Source organism: Schistocerca cancellata, chromosome 5 (genome assembly GCF_023864275.1).
Source record: "Schistocerca cancellata isolate TAMUIC-IGC-003103 chromosome 5, iqSchCanc2.1, whole genome shotgun sequence".
Taxonomy (NCBI): Eukaryota; Metazoa; Arthropoda; class Insecta; order Orthoptera; family Acrididae; genus Schistocerca; species Schistocerca cancellata.
Genome location: NC_064630.1, coordinates 622,953,999 through 622,969,778, shown reverse-complemented (window position 1 = coordinate 622,969,778; position 15,780 = coordinate 622,953,999). Strand labels below are relative to the sequence as shown.

The 15,780-nt window shown below is 43.1% G+C and overlaps 2 protein-coding genes across 6 annotated transcripts in view; one reads left to right on the top strand and one right to left on the bottom strand.

The window, feature by feature from the left end:
- Positions 1–14,653, top strand: part of LOC126188153 (integral membrane protein 2C) — a 40,044-nt gene extending 25,391 nt beyond the window's left edge. The window contains exons 6-7 of the mRNA XM_049929659.1: positions 13,577–13,723; positions 13,805–14,653. Coding sequence (XP_049785616.1) covers positions 13,577–13,723; positions 13,805–13,935 — 278 coding nt within the window. The 3' untranslated portion in view covers positions 13,936–14,653. The remainder of the gene's footprint in view (positions 1–13,576; positions 13,724–13,804) is intronic.
- Positions 13,912–15,780, bottom strand: part of LOC126188154 (serine/arginine-rich splicing factor 4-like) — a 69,429-nt gene continuing 67,560 nt past the window's right edge. For all 5 annotated transcript variants that reach the window (XM_049929661.1, XM_049929660.1, XM_049929664.1 and 2 more), the window contains one exon: positions 13,912–14,753. In XM_049929661.1, the coding sequence (XP_049785618.1) occupies positions 14,664–14,753 (90 nt within the window). In that variant the 3' untranslated portion in view covers positions 13,912–14,663. The remainder of the gene's footprint in view (positions 14,754–15,780) is intronic.

The following is a 15,780-nucleotide window of genomic DNA, read 5'->3' as shown; positions in this document are numbered from 1 at the left end:
GTGGAGTTTGTGTCTATGTCCTGATCTCAGTATGCAGTGAACCTGTGCCTCTTCAAACCCCTCTTGAAGCTATGGCTGTTAGGATAAGGATGACGCAGGAAATAATTGTCTTCCTGCAGATGGTGCAGTATCCCTGAATGCATTGGCTGCACTGATTCAAAACTCCCTAAACCTTTCCTGCTTTTGGGAGATTTTAATGCCCACAACCCTTTGTGGGGTGGCACTGTGGTTACCGGCCAAAGTAGACAGGTGGAAACTTTCGTGTCTAAACTCGACCTATGCCTCTTAAAAACTGGGGCCCCCACTCATATCAGTGTGGCTCAATGGCACTTACTCGGCCATTGATTTATCCCTTTGCAGCCCAGGACTTCTCCCATCTGTCCACTGGAGAGCCTACGATGACTTGGGTGGTGGTAGTGACCACTTTCCCATATTCCTGTCACTCCCCCAGCCCCATTCACCTGGACGTCTACCGAGATGGGCTAAACAAGGCAGAATGGGAAGCTTTCCCCTCTGCTGTCACCACTGAATCTCCCCCCACATCGATGTGGTAGTTAAGCAGGTCACTAGAAAGATCATTTCTGTGGTGGAAAAACTATCCCTTGTCCTTTAGGGTGCCCCCTGCAAAAGTTAGTACCTTGGTGGTCACCGGAAATCACTGAGGCCATTAACGAGCATCAGCGAGCTGTACTGTGAGCGGCGCCCTTCCCTAGAGCACCTAATAGCTATTAAACAGCTCCATGCCCATGTTCGCCAGCTTATAAAAAGACGGAAATAGGCTTGTTGGGAGAGATACGTCTTGATCATTGGATGCCATACTCACCTTCCCGAGTCTGGACGAAGATCAGATGTGTTAGTGGGGTACCAGACCCCAACAGGTGTGCCCAGTGTTAACGTCAATGGCGTGCTATCTAGCGACGCAAACGCAATTGCCCAACACTTTGCTGAGCATTATGGCCGAACCTCCGCATCAGAGAACGGCGGATGGAAACGGATGTCCTCTCGTTCACTGAACCCTATAGTGCTCCATTTACAGAGTGAGAGCTCCTCAGCGTCCTTGTACATTGCCCCGACACAGCTCCTGGGCCAGACCGGATCCACAGTCAGATGATTAAACATCTCTCGTCTACAATCGTGCTCATTAGCAGTTTTTAATGGATAGAAATGAAATGATATTTGGTAGATCGGAGCCTCCGTCATCACCCAGTCGGATTCCCGCCCTGGTTCCACCGTTCATCTGAGGGCCGCAGTCCTCAGCAACTGTCGCTGTGCCCAACTTTCACAAATCGCAACAGTACAGACTAGTATCTGAATCTGACTAGCTCTATATACTCGAAACCCTGGTGCTCAGTCCGTCCCCGTTAGCTGAGTTGTCATAGCGGCGGAATGCCACGCCAACGGGCCCGGATTGACTACAAGCGACATCTCGCCATCTTCAACTGGATCTGGTCCGATGGCATCTTTACATTGCAATGGTGGGATAGCACCATCATTCCAGTGCTCAAACCTTGTGTTGGTCCTGGAGTGACGTAGCCTACTGGCTCCATCCCAGGGCAGTTTCTGCAGCGTTGCTCTACCATTGATAATCTAGTTTCCCTTTAGTCTACCATCTGAACAGCCTTTTCCAGATGCCAACACTTGGTTGACATCTTTTTTGATTTACGAAAAGCTTAATACATGACCTGGCAATATCACATCCTTGCCACATTATATGAGTGGGGTCTCCGGGGCCTGCTCCTGATTTTGATCCAAAATTTCCTATCGCTCCGTACTTTCTGTGTCCGAGTTGGTGCTTCCCATAGTCCCCCCCCCTCCCCCCCGTATCCATGAGAATGGGGTCCCGCAGGGCTCTGTAATGAGTGCATCTCTTATTTTTAGTGGCCATTAACAGTCTAGCAGCAGCTGTCGGGCCATCGGTCTCACCTTCTCTGTATGCGGATGACTTCTTCATTTGGTACTGTTCCTCCAGTACTGGTGTTGCTGAGCAGTGCCTGCAGGGAGCTATCCACAAGGCGCAGTCATGGGCTCTAGCCCACAGCTTCTAGTTTTCAGCCGTGAAGTCGTTCACTTCTGTTGGCGTCATACCATTCATCTGGTACCAGAACTTTTACCTTAATGATGATCCACTCACTGTAGTGGAGACATATTGATTCTTAGGACTGGTTTTCGATGCCCAATTGATGTGGCTTTCTCATCTTCGTTAGCTGAAGTGGAAGTGCTGGCAGCACCTCAATGCCCTCCGCTGCCTGAGCAACACTAACTGGGGTGCAGAGCGCTCTACGCCGCTGCAGCTCTACACAGCCCTTGTTCAGTCCCACCTTGACTATGGGAGTCTGGTTTAGGATTCGGCGGTGCCCTAAGCGTTGCATTTACTCGACCAAGTGCACCACTGTGGCGTTTGACTGGCAACAGGAGCTTTTAGGAGGAGTCCGGTGAGCAGTGTCCTGGTGGAGGCCAGAGTCCCTCCATTGAAGATTAAGTGTGCACAACTGCTTGCCAGTTATGATGCACACATTCATAGTTCTCCTGAGCATCCGAATTACTGTCTCCTTTTCCCATCCACAGCGGTTCATCTGCCGCATCGGAGGCCCAGGTCAGGACTTAATATCGCGTTTCATGTCCGATCTCTTCTGTCTGAAGTGGAGTCCTTGCCTTTACCACCTGTACTCGAGCTGCTGTCACTTCCTCTCGATTCTTGACATGTACCGAGGCCACAAAGGGATTTACACCAATGGCTCAATGGCTGATAGTCATGTTGGCTTCGCATATGTTCATGGAGGACATATTGAACAGCACTCCTTGCCAGATGGCTGCAGTGTTTTCACTGTAGAGCTGGCGGCCATTTCTCGTGATCTTGAGCCCATCCGCTCATGCCCTGGTGAGTTGTTTCTTGTGTGTACTGACCCCTTGAGCAGCCTACAAGCTATTGACCAGTGCTACCCCCTGCCATCCTTTGGTAGCGACCATCCAGGAGTCAATCTATGCCCTGGAATGGTCCAGTCATTCAGTGGTGTTTGTGTGGACCCCAGGACATGTTGGAATCCCAGGCAACAAACTTGCCGACAGGCTGGACGAACAGGCTACACGGAAACTGCTTCTGGATATTGGCAGACCTGTAACTGAGCTGCGATCATTATTACACCGCAAAGTTTTTCAGCTTTGGGATACGGAATGGCATAATCTCAATATGCACAACAAACTGCATGCCCTTAAGGAGACTATAAATGTGTGCCATGCAGGCCTCTCACAGGGACTCTGTGGTTCTCTGCCAGCTCCGCATTGGCCGTACATGGCTAACACATGGCTACCTCCTCTATCGCGAGGACCCACCTCAGTGTCACTGTGGCTCACATATGACTGTTGTCCACGTCCTCCTGGACTGCCCGGTTTTAGCCACTCCACTCTGCAGTGGACTTTTAACCTTCCCAACACCCTACCTTTGGTGTTGGGCGAAAATGCCTCAACAGCAGATTTAGTTTTACATTTTATTCGTGAGGGGGGGGGGGGGGGGGGTGTTATCGTACAATCTAAGGTTGGGCATTTAGCTTTCTCTCTGAGGTCACCACCCTCCCTCCATTTTAACTCTGTCGCACTTTCTTTTGATTTGTTTGTCTTGGTGATTGTCTTTCCCTTACATGTGTTCATCTTGCCTTGTCTTTTTGGGGTGGACATTTGAATGTGTTGCAGAGTGGATGGCTCATCCTCTTTTTTTATTATTGTGATCAGCCAGTCTAGACCATATGCTCTATGGCTCTATGGCTAAGGGTTATAAAACAGTTCTTGGAAATAAATGGTACAATGTTTGTGTTATGACAGACAGATTTCATTAGCTCCTTCCGGTTAAATTTTTCTCAAACTGCTTTCATTAAATACTGAGTGATATTACCAGATAGGTTTTTTAAAGTGAGTTATATGGTGTCACCCAGGGAGCCCAGTACTTTATTTTGAGCCCTGATATATGACTTCACAGAAGCCATGATATGTGAGACCAAGCAAAAATGCAGTTATTTCTGTTCACTGACACCACATGACAGTGCCTGTGTGCAACGTGCGGCTGCCTCGAGTCGAATGAACATGCTGTTGCCTCACGAGCGAGATATACAGATTATATTACCAGATAGGTTTTTTAAAGTGAGTTATATGGTGTCACCCAGGGAGCTCAGTACTTTATTTTGAGCCCTGACATATGACTTCACAGAAGCCATGATAAGTGAGACCAAGAAAAAATGCAGTTATTTCTGTTCACTGACACCACATGACAGTGCCTGTGTGCAACGTGTGGCTGCCTCGAGTCGAATGAGCATGCTGTTGCCTCACGAGCGAGATATACAGTCCCCTGACGTCATAGCGATAAGCTTATCTGGGCGTGGCAGGAAGTAAGCCCGCTCAGTAGCGCAATGGCGTCACCGGAAACTGAATTTTCCAGCGGATCGTGCTCTGTTAAAACTAGAGCGTGATCCTCCGCGGCCTAGCGGCGCCCGGGCGAAGCTCGTTCAAGGTCAACCGCCAAGATGGCGGCGCACACAGCGCAGGCGAGTGCACTTTCAGTGGAGAAAGAGTAAGAGCTCAAAAGCTAGTGTGAATATGAATCTGCTGCAGGTGAGTGGTTGCCTTTCCCTTATTTTACATATTATAACATAAAATTTTAATTGTTCTAGAAATATTTGAGATGAATAGCTCTTCAGATTCACACACTATACATTACATTTGTCTGTGTTGTGGGTCAACTGCCAGTCTTAACGACAGTTGCTAGTCCTATCTGGTACTTCTAAATTTTGCCAAAATTTTCAGATATTTAGATTCCCGATGAACAACAGCATGCACCATGAACAGCCTTGTGCACTAGGTCATTTAGAAAAATCATGATCGGTAATAGTCTTTTAATATGTTCTTGGGGCACTCTTTAAACTACTTACTCACTCCTCAACATGAATGATACAATGAGTTCTGTTAGCCATGAAATCTTAAAAGTAGTTAGAAAGCTGAGCTGATTCTTCTACTAACTCATATTTTGTTCATTAGGCAACCAAATTCATTTGGGAAGTCAGAGAACACAGCATTAACCTGGAATTGCTTTTTACTATCTTGGGGATATTGTGCACAAATAGAGAAAGTGACTATAAGTGCATAGCCAACCACTCTCCCATGAAATTAGTCTACCTTCTGAGGAAGGCCATTTCAATTTGGCCAAAGTGTTGGTTACTTCAGTATTTAGCATTAAAGTATTTTACAAGATGATGGATTTCAGTGAGAGCGAATGGAATTTCACACAGTGCTGCTTGCAAAATACGTGCCGATTCCTACAAAGAAGTTATGTGGACACACCAAAAACAATATCACATGTGAGTGTAAAGTATGCATTGTTAAATAACACATTGATGTCAGTGATACAAGCCTACAGCAACTTGCATCTGTTAGATATCGATTACTGAAAAATAGATTGACATATGCCATTTTTCCAATTGCTTAGAACGTATCATTGCTCCAGTGACATATAATAAACTATTGCTTCATTAGGAGCAAATTCTTTGACATAACCTCTATAGGATTGAATAAGTAATGCAGTGGCATTTCCTCTATTGAGCAATTTGTTTATTTTAAATTCTGGACCCATTTATTTGTCATTTCAGTATCAATGTGATGTTTGAAAGGAGGAAATGAAGTTCAAACTTGTGCATTGAAACAAGTTTGTTTTACAGAATTCAGTGTTTCAGCCTTGTCATCATCTGTCATTGTGCCAGTATGTTCAGTGAGTGACTGGATAGGTGACACTTGTCTCTTGATTGACTTGAAGATCAACATTTCTTAGTATTTTTAATGGTTTCCCTAAGTAATATATTACTTAGAATACATGCTACATTACTTGCATTACTCCCCTTACAGTTGACTTCTTTCAGCTATTATCAACAAAAGATTTTAATGTTGAAAATTACAGTGCCGTCTTTGATCTGGAGTCATTACCTAACATGGCAATTTCTAAAAGATATTGTTCAATAGTCTTAAACATTTCTTTTGATTTTCTCCAATTTAGCCCAGCAGAGGAATGATGTTGGCTGTCAGTGATCACCAATCCATTGCTTCTTATATTCGATTTACAGAAATATTTTCCTACCTTTCATAACATTTCTTTTAGTGTTACCTACTCACTGATACTATAATAAATGTATAGTCGCAGATGTTCTCCTCAGATTTAACTCTATCAACATGTTCTGGTCTGTTAGTAGGAGTTCAAGGACATTACTCTCACAAGTTAAGTTTTCTAGTTGCTCAGGATATTTTTCAGGTAAGAATTTTACCAGAATGCTTGTTATTGCCACAGGCTATAGTAATTCGTGTTTTCCAGTGCCAAACTAGATGACATCTATTACCAAGGCAAGATGAGGATATTTATGTGTAACTGTATCCAAGCTTTCCCTGCACACCCTGCCACTATACACTACTCTGCCTAAGGCAAGTGACAGTGGGGCGAGGAATTTAACAGACACGTGACATTTATTGTCACCAAATAATTTCATATCGCTAGATATAATAAGTTATTTGCATCAATAAGTATACCACCACCAATGGAGTCCACCCCATCTGCAAATAAATAATCGGAAGAGTAATTGCAACAACTCACTCAATTGTTAGGGCACCATGTCGTTGATACACACATAAACAAGACAGAGAATGTTGATGGCTTTCGGACAGATCTTTTCATAGCTTTTAAGTACATTACGCCATGTTATAATATTATGAGAAAGAAAGTTGCTGCTTACCCTGCAAAAATATTTCAGTGAGAATTTTATATTTTACTTCTATTAACACGATCACTGCAGCGGACATTTAAAAGTGTCCACATGACCCATTACCCCAGTGCTCCTACTGCTTATAAGCATTTCTGCAACCGACAAGTCAGTGCAGCAGTTGCTTAGAAGTGTGTCCATCTGCAGGTATTGTTATAGAATCTAGTTGTGAACAAGTGTTTGTACAAGCAACAAAGTCTCCAGCACAGTTTTTTGTACCTAGTTTTTTTTTTTCTGCGTGTGTAGTTGGCTGACATATTTTTCAAAATAGCAGCTAATTAACCAATGCTGGCAATGGAAAATCCAGGGTATGATGTAACAATATTATGAAAAGGATAGTCGCTACTCACCATGTATTAGAGATTCCGAATCACAGATAGGCACAACAAAAAGTGTCGGAAAGTGAGCTTTCGGCCAACAAGGCCTCCTTCGAAATGAGACCCCCCCTCCCCACACACACACACACACACACACACACACACACACACAGTCTCTGACAGCTGAGGCCAGACCGCGAGCGGCAGTGCATTAGACACCAGGTGGTAGTGGTAAGGAGGCAGCTGTGCCGGGCAGGGGTTGGGATAGCAGGGGGACAGAAAGTGCTGCTTGTTGGAGCATACAGGGGCGAGGTGGAGAGAGGGTACGGCAGCAAAGTGCAGTTGGGAATTTAGACAGGTGGTGAGGGGGGGTTGCAGAAAGGAGAGAAGTAAGAAGACTGAGGATGCATTGATGGAATGAAGGATTGTGTAGTGCTGGAATGGGAACAGGCAAGGGGCTAGATGGGTAAGGACAATGACTAACAAAGGTTTGGGGCCAGGAGGGTTATGAGAATGTTGGATATGTTGTAGAGTGAATGCCCACCTGTGAAATTCTGTAAAGCTGGTGTTAGTGAGGAGAATCCAGATGGCACAGGTTATTATGCAGTCATTGAAATAAAGAATGTCACATCAGATGGCGTGCTCAGCAATGGGGTGGCCCAGCTGTTTCTTGGCCATAGTTTGTCGGTGGCCATTATGCGGACAGACAGCTTGTTGGTTGTATTGTCCATGTAGAATGCAGCATAATGGTTGCAGCATAGCTTGCTGATCACATGACTGGTTCCACATGTAGCCCTGCCATGATCGGACAGGTGATGATGATTGTGACCGGAGTGGACTGGGTGGTGGTGGTGGGAGGATGTATGGGACAGGTCTTGCATCTGGGTCTACTAGAGGTATGTGAGCCATGAGGCAAGGGGTAAGAAGCAGGGGTTGTGTAGAGAAGGACGAGGATATTGTGTGGGTTCAATGGGCAGTGGAATACCACTGTGGGAGGGATGGGAAGCACAGTGGGGTAGGGGCGGAAAATGGAATTCAGTTGCTCCAGGCCTGGGTGGTACGAGTCATAATGGGAATGCTCCTCTGTGTTCGGACAGTGGGACTTTAGGAGGTGGGGGTGGCTGGAAATATAAGGCACGGGAGATCTGTTTTTGTTCAAAGTTGGGAGAGTAATTACAGTCTGTGAAGACCTCAATGAGCCCCTTGGTATATTTCGAGAGGGTCTATTTTCATTACACATGGCAAACCCGTGCGTGGCTAGGCGGTATGGAGTTCCCAGGGGGCTGTTCTTTCATGAGTTTGTGTGTGGCACATACGGGGCCGTTGAGATACTTCAGTCCATTGTTCCTTCCCACGCTGCATTTCCTTCACTGTGGCCCTCCCTCCCCATCCTGGCTCCTTCCTTGTTGCCCCCACCTTCCCACCCATTATTATCTATATATATTTCCATTTGAAGCACCACAGGACTTTGCCCGTTTGACTCGTTAGTGTCACTAAACAAGTGTTTGAAAATAAGTTTTTTTATTCATGGAAATGATTGTTTGAATGCATGACTGTATGTCTGTATCTGTTATTCCCTAAATTGTCTGGTTATTGTGGATATTGGTCTGTTATTTGAAGCGTTGAGTTATTGTGTGTCCAGCTGTTGAATTAGTTGGTGGGGCAAAGTTGAAGTCTTTTCATATAAAGCTACTGACTTTCTTTTAATGTATGTGAGTATGGGTGGTTTGCCTAATAATTCTTTGATATGTGTGTTGGGCGTCTGTCTATTGGCATCCGCTACAGTACAGAGGACACAGTTTTGCAGAGTTTGGAGTTTGTGCAGATGAGTGTCTGCCGCCATTGACCAAACTTCTGATCCATATAATATAATAGGGAGGATAACAGCTCTGTGAAGTCGCAGCTTCGTTTCTAAAGTCAGCCCTCCACCCTTGAGAAGCAGGTAAAGGCGAATAAATTCTGTACTGCCTTTGTTCTAAGCCCTATTTATGTGTTTCCCAAATGTCAACTTTTTATCAATCTCAGCCCTAGGTAGGTTTCTGAGTGGCTCCAGTCGATTTCTCTGCCTACAACCAAAATCTGCCTGCTTGGGGGAGTTAACTTTCTGGTGAACTTTATCGCTACTGTTGGTGCTGGATGTATTTTAATCTTCCGTGTGGTGTACGAGCTTACTATTTCATTCAGATGATCTTTTAGTTTCCTCACTGTAAAGTTGAGGTTGCTACTTCTTTTATATACAGCTGTATCATCAGCATAAAGCACCAGTTCATTGCCTGCCAGTTTGGTATGTCATTTATATACAGGGTGCTCCATTTATCTTGACCACCCTAAATAACTGTTTGTCCAGATGCAAATTACAAAATGTTTCAAGCAGATGTTCTTTAGCCATCAGGGGGACATGTTTTTTACAAGGATACCTTCAGTTCAGAACACGACGTGCACTCAAGGCATTATGTGCTGGACGTCTATTGTGTTGATCCACATAAGCATTCTGGTCCTTAGCAGCGCTTCATCCAGAAGAGGAGGAAGAATTCGTCTGAGGAAGTTGGCATATGCTGTGCCGTTTAAACTACCATTGATGAAGTAAGGGCCAATAATTGTAGTACCAAGCATCCCACACCAGACGTTAACTCTCCATTGACGCTGATGTTCCACCTGTCTTAAGACATCATGGGTTGGCTGGACCAATAATACATGTTTCTTCTATTTACCTGTCCTTTGTTTGAGAAGGAACATTCATTGGTAAATAGAACATGGGAGAAGGTTTGGGTTGCCGAGGATTTGCTGCTGTGCCCACTGACAGAACTGTACACGATTCTGGAAATCGTTACCATGTAGGCGTACATGGTAAGGATGGAACCAGTGACGTGTAAGAACACTGGTTTTAGGATTGCCAATCTCGTGCTCAAGCTGTTGTGTGCTCACATGTGGATTCATAGCAATAGAAGCGAGAACAGTAACTTCGGCAGCTTCATCTGTGCAAGTGCTATGATGATTGCGTTGTCGTGGGTTGAAACTTCCCATTTCCTGAAGCGTCAGAACAAGACGACAAAAAATCCGTCAGGAAGGTGGGTTCTTGTCAGGATATCGCTCTCTGTACAGTTCCGCTGCCTGCTTAGAATTTTGCCTACCTTCAACAACAATAACAATAAAAGAAACATTGTGGGAAGGACAGCCTTTACTGTATGCCTATTCCACACAACAGTATTTAAAGGGACTAAACTACTGTACTAAATGTACCCATACATAAGAAAGCAGTATTGCAATTACTGTTCTGCTAACTTACATTCCCCATAGATACATCGCATTTCTACCTTCTCTTCGTTTGTGACAGGTATGCATTCTACTTATGTTTACATTTGTCCTCTGTCAACGTCAGCATGTGGATGTGTTCCATTAGCCCGTGTATCTGCACTAAGCGCTGGGAGTGTCAATGTCAAATGTTGCATAATGTAATTAATAAAGTTGGGTTTCAGTGAATGGTACACTGTGATACATTTTTGAATAGGTCTTTAGGAGTGGCAATGAATTACCGAATAAAAAACACAGGGTGTCATTTAAAAAAGTCATACCACTCTTCATATCTTCGTAAAAAACAAAAGCTACAACGAAGGCAATCATGCTGATTAATGTCCCCCTGACAGCTAAAGAAACAGCTTGAAACATTTTATAATTTGCATCTGGACAAACAGTTATTTAGGGGGGTCAAGATAAATTGGACACTCTGTGTAACAAGTATAGTGCGGGACCCAGAACTGACCCTTGTGGAACCCCAGCCGTAGCATCCCTGAGCATACTAACATCATTGCTGGACATAACAGAGTATTGCCTCCGTCCCAGGAACAAGTCACTTCTGCATATTGTGTTCTAGAATGTCTAACGGTAGTAACTTGTATATTAAGCCATAATGACAAGCTTTATTGAATGCTTTCTTGATGTCGAGAAATACTGCTTCTATGCTATGTTTTATATCTATCATCTTGCATATGTGTTCTTCCAGATGTAGGGATTGATGAACAGTGCTGTGTTCGGGATGGAAGCCAAACTGCTTACGGGTGATTATGTTGTCTCTCAGGAATTTGGTAAGGACTCTCTGGATAGGGCACACCAGTACAAAGCACAGGAGTGAAACTGTCTGTAGCTCTCAGGTAGGATTGGTTTTTTATTGGGCTTTGGTAGGGTTACCATCTGAGCAGTTTTCCATGTGGTTGGGAAGTAGGTTAGGGAAAAATCACTGGTTATATATGGCAGTGAGGTGAGGAGGAAGGTGTTTCAGGTAAGGGATACAGACCTTGTCAGGGCTGAGGGATTGGTTGTTCCATAGTTGTCTGATATATGCTCATAAAAGGTGATCAGGAACCGGTGTATATTCTGTTTCTGCCCTTTCTTGCTGTCACTCATCCGATTATTATTTCTGCTTGCCTATCAGTCATGTCATTGTCGATGACTTCAGTTCAGAATTGGAACTCCAGTGATGTTGTCAATACTTCTGCCATCTCCTTGTTGTCATAAACTAATCCGTTTTCTCCTCACAGTGGCCTGTGTACCCTGGATGTAGTGTTCAGAGCTTTCACGATCTTCCACACTTCTCTTGTGTCCTGTTCTACCTCTGAGCCATTCTTCCCATCTGAGGCCCTCTGTGCTCCTGTAACATTTGCTTTACTTGGGCTTCTGGTCTTCTAAGCAGGTGACGATTGGCGGGATCGCAAAAAGTTTGCCAATCCCTCATCACACACCACTTCTTGGCTATCAGGTCCCGGATATCAGGGCAGGTCCCTAGCACCAGGTTTGGTGGTTTGCCTGGTGCTTATCTCCTGAGCACAGGTCTGGAGTACATTTATAAAATACTCTATCATCATATCCACCTCTGCTTCATTCCTCATGTGTTCTACCAGGGCGTTATATTGTTCCCAGTTAGTAACTGTCTGTTTTTGCCATCCTCCAGATTTAGTCTTTGTTCTGAAGCCAGCTTTTAGTGAACTGTTGCTGCAGCCCTCCATGGCAGGCATGGGAGCAATTATTCCCAGAGAGGGATCGCTCTTGATAAATCATCCCAATCTCATCCCACTGCCATTTTCGGTGATGCAGCCCCAGTACCCATGCTTGGAATTCATGTCCCTCACTACTATGCCTCCCTCGTCATTGTTCAACAGGGCCCGAAGGTGTCTTTACGTTTATCGTTGGTCATGGGTTTCATAGGCCAAAATTATTTTAAACACTTGGTTGCCTAACTTCTACTATTATCATCAACTTGGAAAATATATCTGGTTCTGCTTGGACCTTTGCCAGTGTTTCTTTATCTTTTTGCACCAGGGTGCTCATGTTCAGTCCCACAAACAGCGCTTTTATTTCTCTGAAATCTTCCAGCAAACTAAAGAGGTCACCGCTAGTGTTTGGCGTCGCCTGAGGTGCCTCTGGTGCGGGTTGTGGAGCGGTTCTGATATCTTCTGTGCCAGGAGCAGCCATAGGATCTGGTGGTGGGAACACAGCTTCGTTGCCACAAGCAATCGACTTGGCTGCTGGTGGATGTGGCAGTGGTGGCGTGCTCATCTCTGGGTCCACTGGAGGGTCCACTGGTGGGGGGTGGGGGTGCACTTGCTTCTGGCACTGCTGAGGAGGAGGGGGGAGGGTTACTTCGGCATTGGAAATTGAGGGGGCAGCCCATGCGGTCTGTCCTGGCATCAGTACCAGGAATTGCCGTGCTGGTACCTAAACGTATCTTGCTGCCAAGTTCAGTTTTCAGTGGCAGCTGGGACAAGTTTGCTTTGGCTGTGGTTTTGAATTAATCTCTGATAAAATTCACAATGGGCTAAGGGCACACTGGGTTTTGTGTTCTCCCATGGCTGCAAAGACTAGTCAGGTGCAGGCCTGTGCATTTCACGCACTGTGGCTGAAGTTAGCAGCTTTTGCTTGTGTGTTTGAACCTCTGGCAGCAATGGAACTGATCTGGACCTTCAGGCTTGTTGTATTTTTCTACTGTTATCCTAAACCTTAGTATACAGTGAAGACTTAAATACTTGCGTCTTCATTATTTTCTAGCATCACCAAGAAGTTCTGCTCCTTCTTCCAGCCTCCAATTCTTTCCTCTGTTGCACTATGAAACATTCGCCTATGAGTTACTGCTTGACAACCTCCAGCTCCGCACTTGAAATTTGTGTACATTGTACTACAGAAATGTTTTTAAGCCCTGGACTATTTATGTTTTTCCTTATTTGTCCCAAGGAATCTGTTGATGGTAGGTTAGCACACAATACTCTGTATATACAGAGGTATTAATAAGATATTGTGACATATTTTCAAGAATCGAGAAGAAAATGATGTAACCACACTTCGTAGTCTCTGTAATACTGTAGTATCTTTTATGGTTAATTTATGGGCACCCTAGTGTCAACACCATTTTTTTCAGTTGTATACTGCAGTAATCTTCCATTAATTTTTCAAATTCAAAATAATTTAAACTTGTTTTGTGTTTAGGTTATTATGAAGTTGATACAAATGTGGTAAGAGAAACTATGAGAGTTGTTGTACCGCCTATTAAAGATTACAGCTCCGTTGGCATTTACATAGCAAGAGAATGTAAAAATGTACCAACATATTTGTTGGAGAAAGTTACTTCACCAGGTAAGAGGCATATATCAAAATTATTGTAATGATTGATGACATAATTTTTGAAAATACTAATCCAACTTTTCTGTATTTCAGTTTTCAAAAGAAGTGTACTTGAAAACAATGCCAAGTTTGCAGAATTTGCAGGGAAGAAGATATTAGAAGTTGATCTCATTAATATGCCTGAGATTTTAGAGTATGAAGCTCAAAATCTGCAAGGTGCTTAATAATGTGTGGAGAACAGTGACATATTTATTGTATTATTTGTTACCAGCATATATAAGACCTGTTTTAGGCAGAGTTTGCTGCTGTTAGTAACTTTATTGTTTCATAAGTCTGGTGGTTTGGAAGACTGAGCAGTATGCTGAAATATATGTTAAGTTTTAGGTGTTCTGGTAATGAGACTGTGGGTGCAGATGTAAATGAAATGAAATGTATATTCCTTCATTTGTTAAAATGGAGAAAGCTCAGAATTCTACTTAAGAATAGAATCTCAGTTATTCCTTACATATCAGAATATACCTTTCAGTCCAAATTGATAATGGAGCCTTTACCCCTCAGAGGAAGTGGTGACAGTTTGTTAGATACAAATTTCAATACTTTTACTTTTTTGTCCTTATGAGGAAAGAGCTTACACTCTACTGTGACAAAAAAATTGTTCCATTCAGTACAGATTTGCGGGCAAGTACATTCTTGTTATAAGCTTTATCAGATATCCCTGTGGAAGTGTGTTATGAGTTTTGGGATTAGACATTCAGTAGAAAACATTTTAGTTCCTTTAGATATGAATTTATATACTAAAGAGTTTAAATGTATTTTATTTGCAGATAATAGTTTACATGTTGAACTCTTGTTGTTTATATACTTTTAGAATAACATCCATGTTACTTTACAATATAAAACTGTAGTTTCCAGTTTCAGAAAATAAAAATCATATAACAGTAATGAACAGTAACTAAATAATAGGTTCACCATTTACAGCTTTTTGGCGGAGGTGGAACAACTTCTTAATCCATTTTTCCATTCGTTGCTGATCTGAAAATAACTAAAAAAGTATTCTTTATTTTAATCTGATTTGAAGAGTTTAAAGTACAACATTTTCAAACATAGAATCAAAAAGTGTACCTCAAACTTCCTCATTACAATCTGCTGTGAAACTAGATTTTTTTTTATAATGTAAGTATGGAAACAATAAGTCTATTAATTTTGTAGACCAGAGATCATTTTCTGGAATATTTGCATATAAATCACTACAAGTGCGCCAGTTTCAGTGAAGAGAGCTTTCTGATAATTATTAAGTAGGTGTTTATATTGTACATTGAAAAGGGGGGGGGGGAGAAGAATGGAAAGGAAAGAAACTGATATCAGCTGCATCGGGAGTTAATGCAGTGAAAATATGTGGCAGACTGGGATCTCCTGGTTACTTGGCACCACTGTACACAGCGTTAATTGCAAATGTGCAGACTATCTCAAAAACCCCAAAATCACCATAAATGGGCTCATTTTCTTCATTGTGATAATTGGAGTATTAATTTCAAGCTTCCTGACTTACTAAAACTGTATACTGAACCAGGGCTTGAGCATGATACTGTGCCTTTAAGAGAGTAATGCTCTTGTCAAAAGCTATCTAGGACCAATTCACAACTTACCCTCACCACTTCATTTCTGCTGGTACACCTCTACACACACTACATTTTGAAGTATTAATTTTTGGAATCTGTTTCCTAACACTAATCAGGCACTTCAATAAAACCAACAGGTTTGATTTTTTAAATGGATATTTAGACAATTGTCAATTTTTCAGCATCAACTGCTTCAACAAATGTAATTTGCACTGCAGATTTTACAGATTTAAGGGTTAAAGATATTCTCCAAACATAAGTGACTGTTTAGAGATCCTATTCCAATCTTGTACTTAATTTTCTCTCTGACAGCAGAAGCCTATGTGATATGGAATGGTTGAACAGTATGACATGGTAAGCAAAGGAGTTTTACTGTGTAATACAGGTCTATGGTACTTTGTAACAGTATTGCCTATTTTTGTCCTATTCCATTCGCGGCTGTTGTCACTG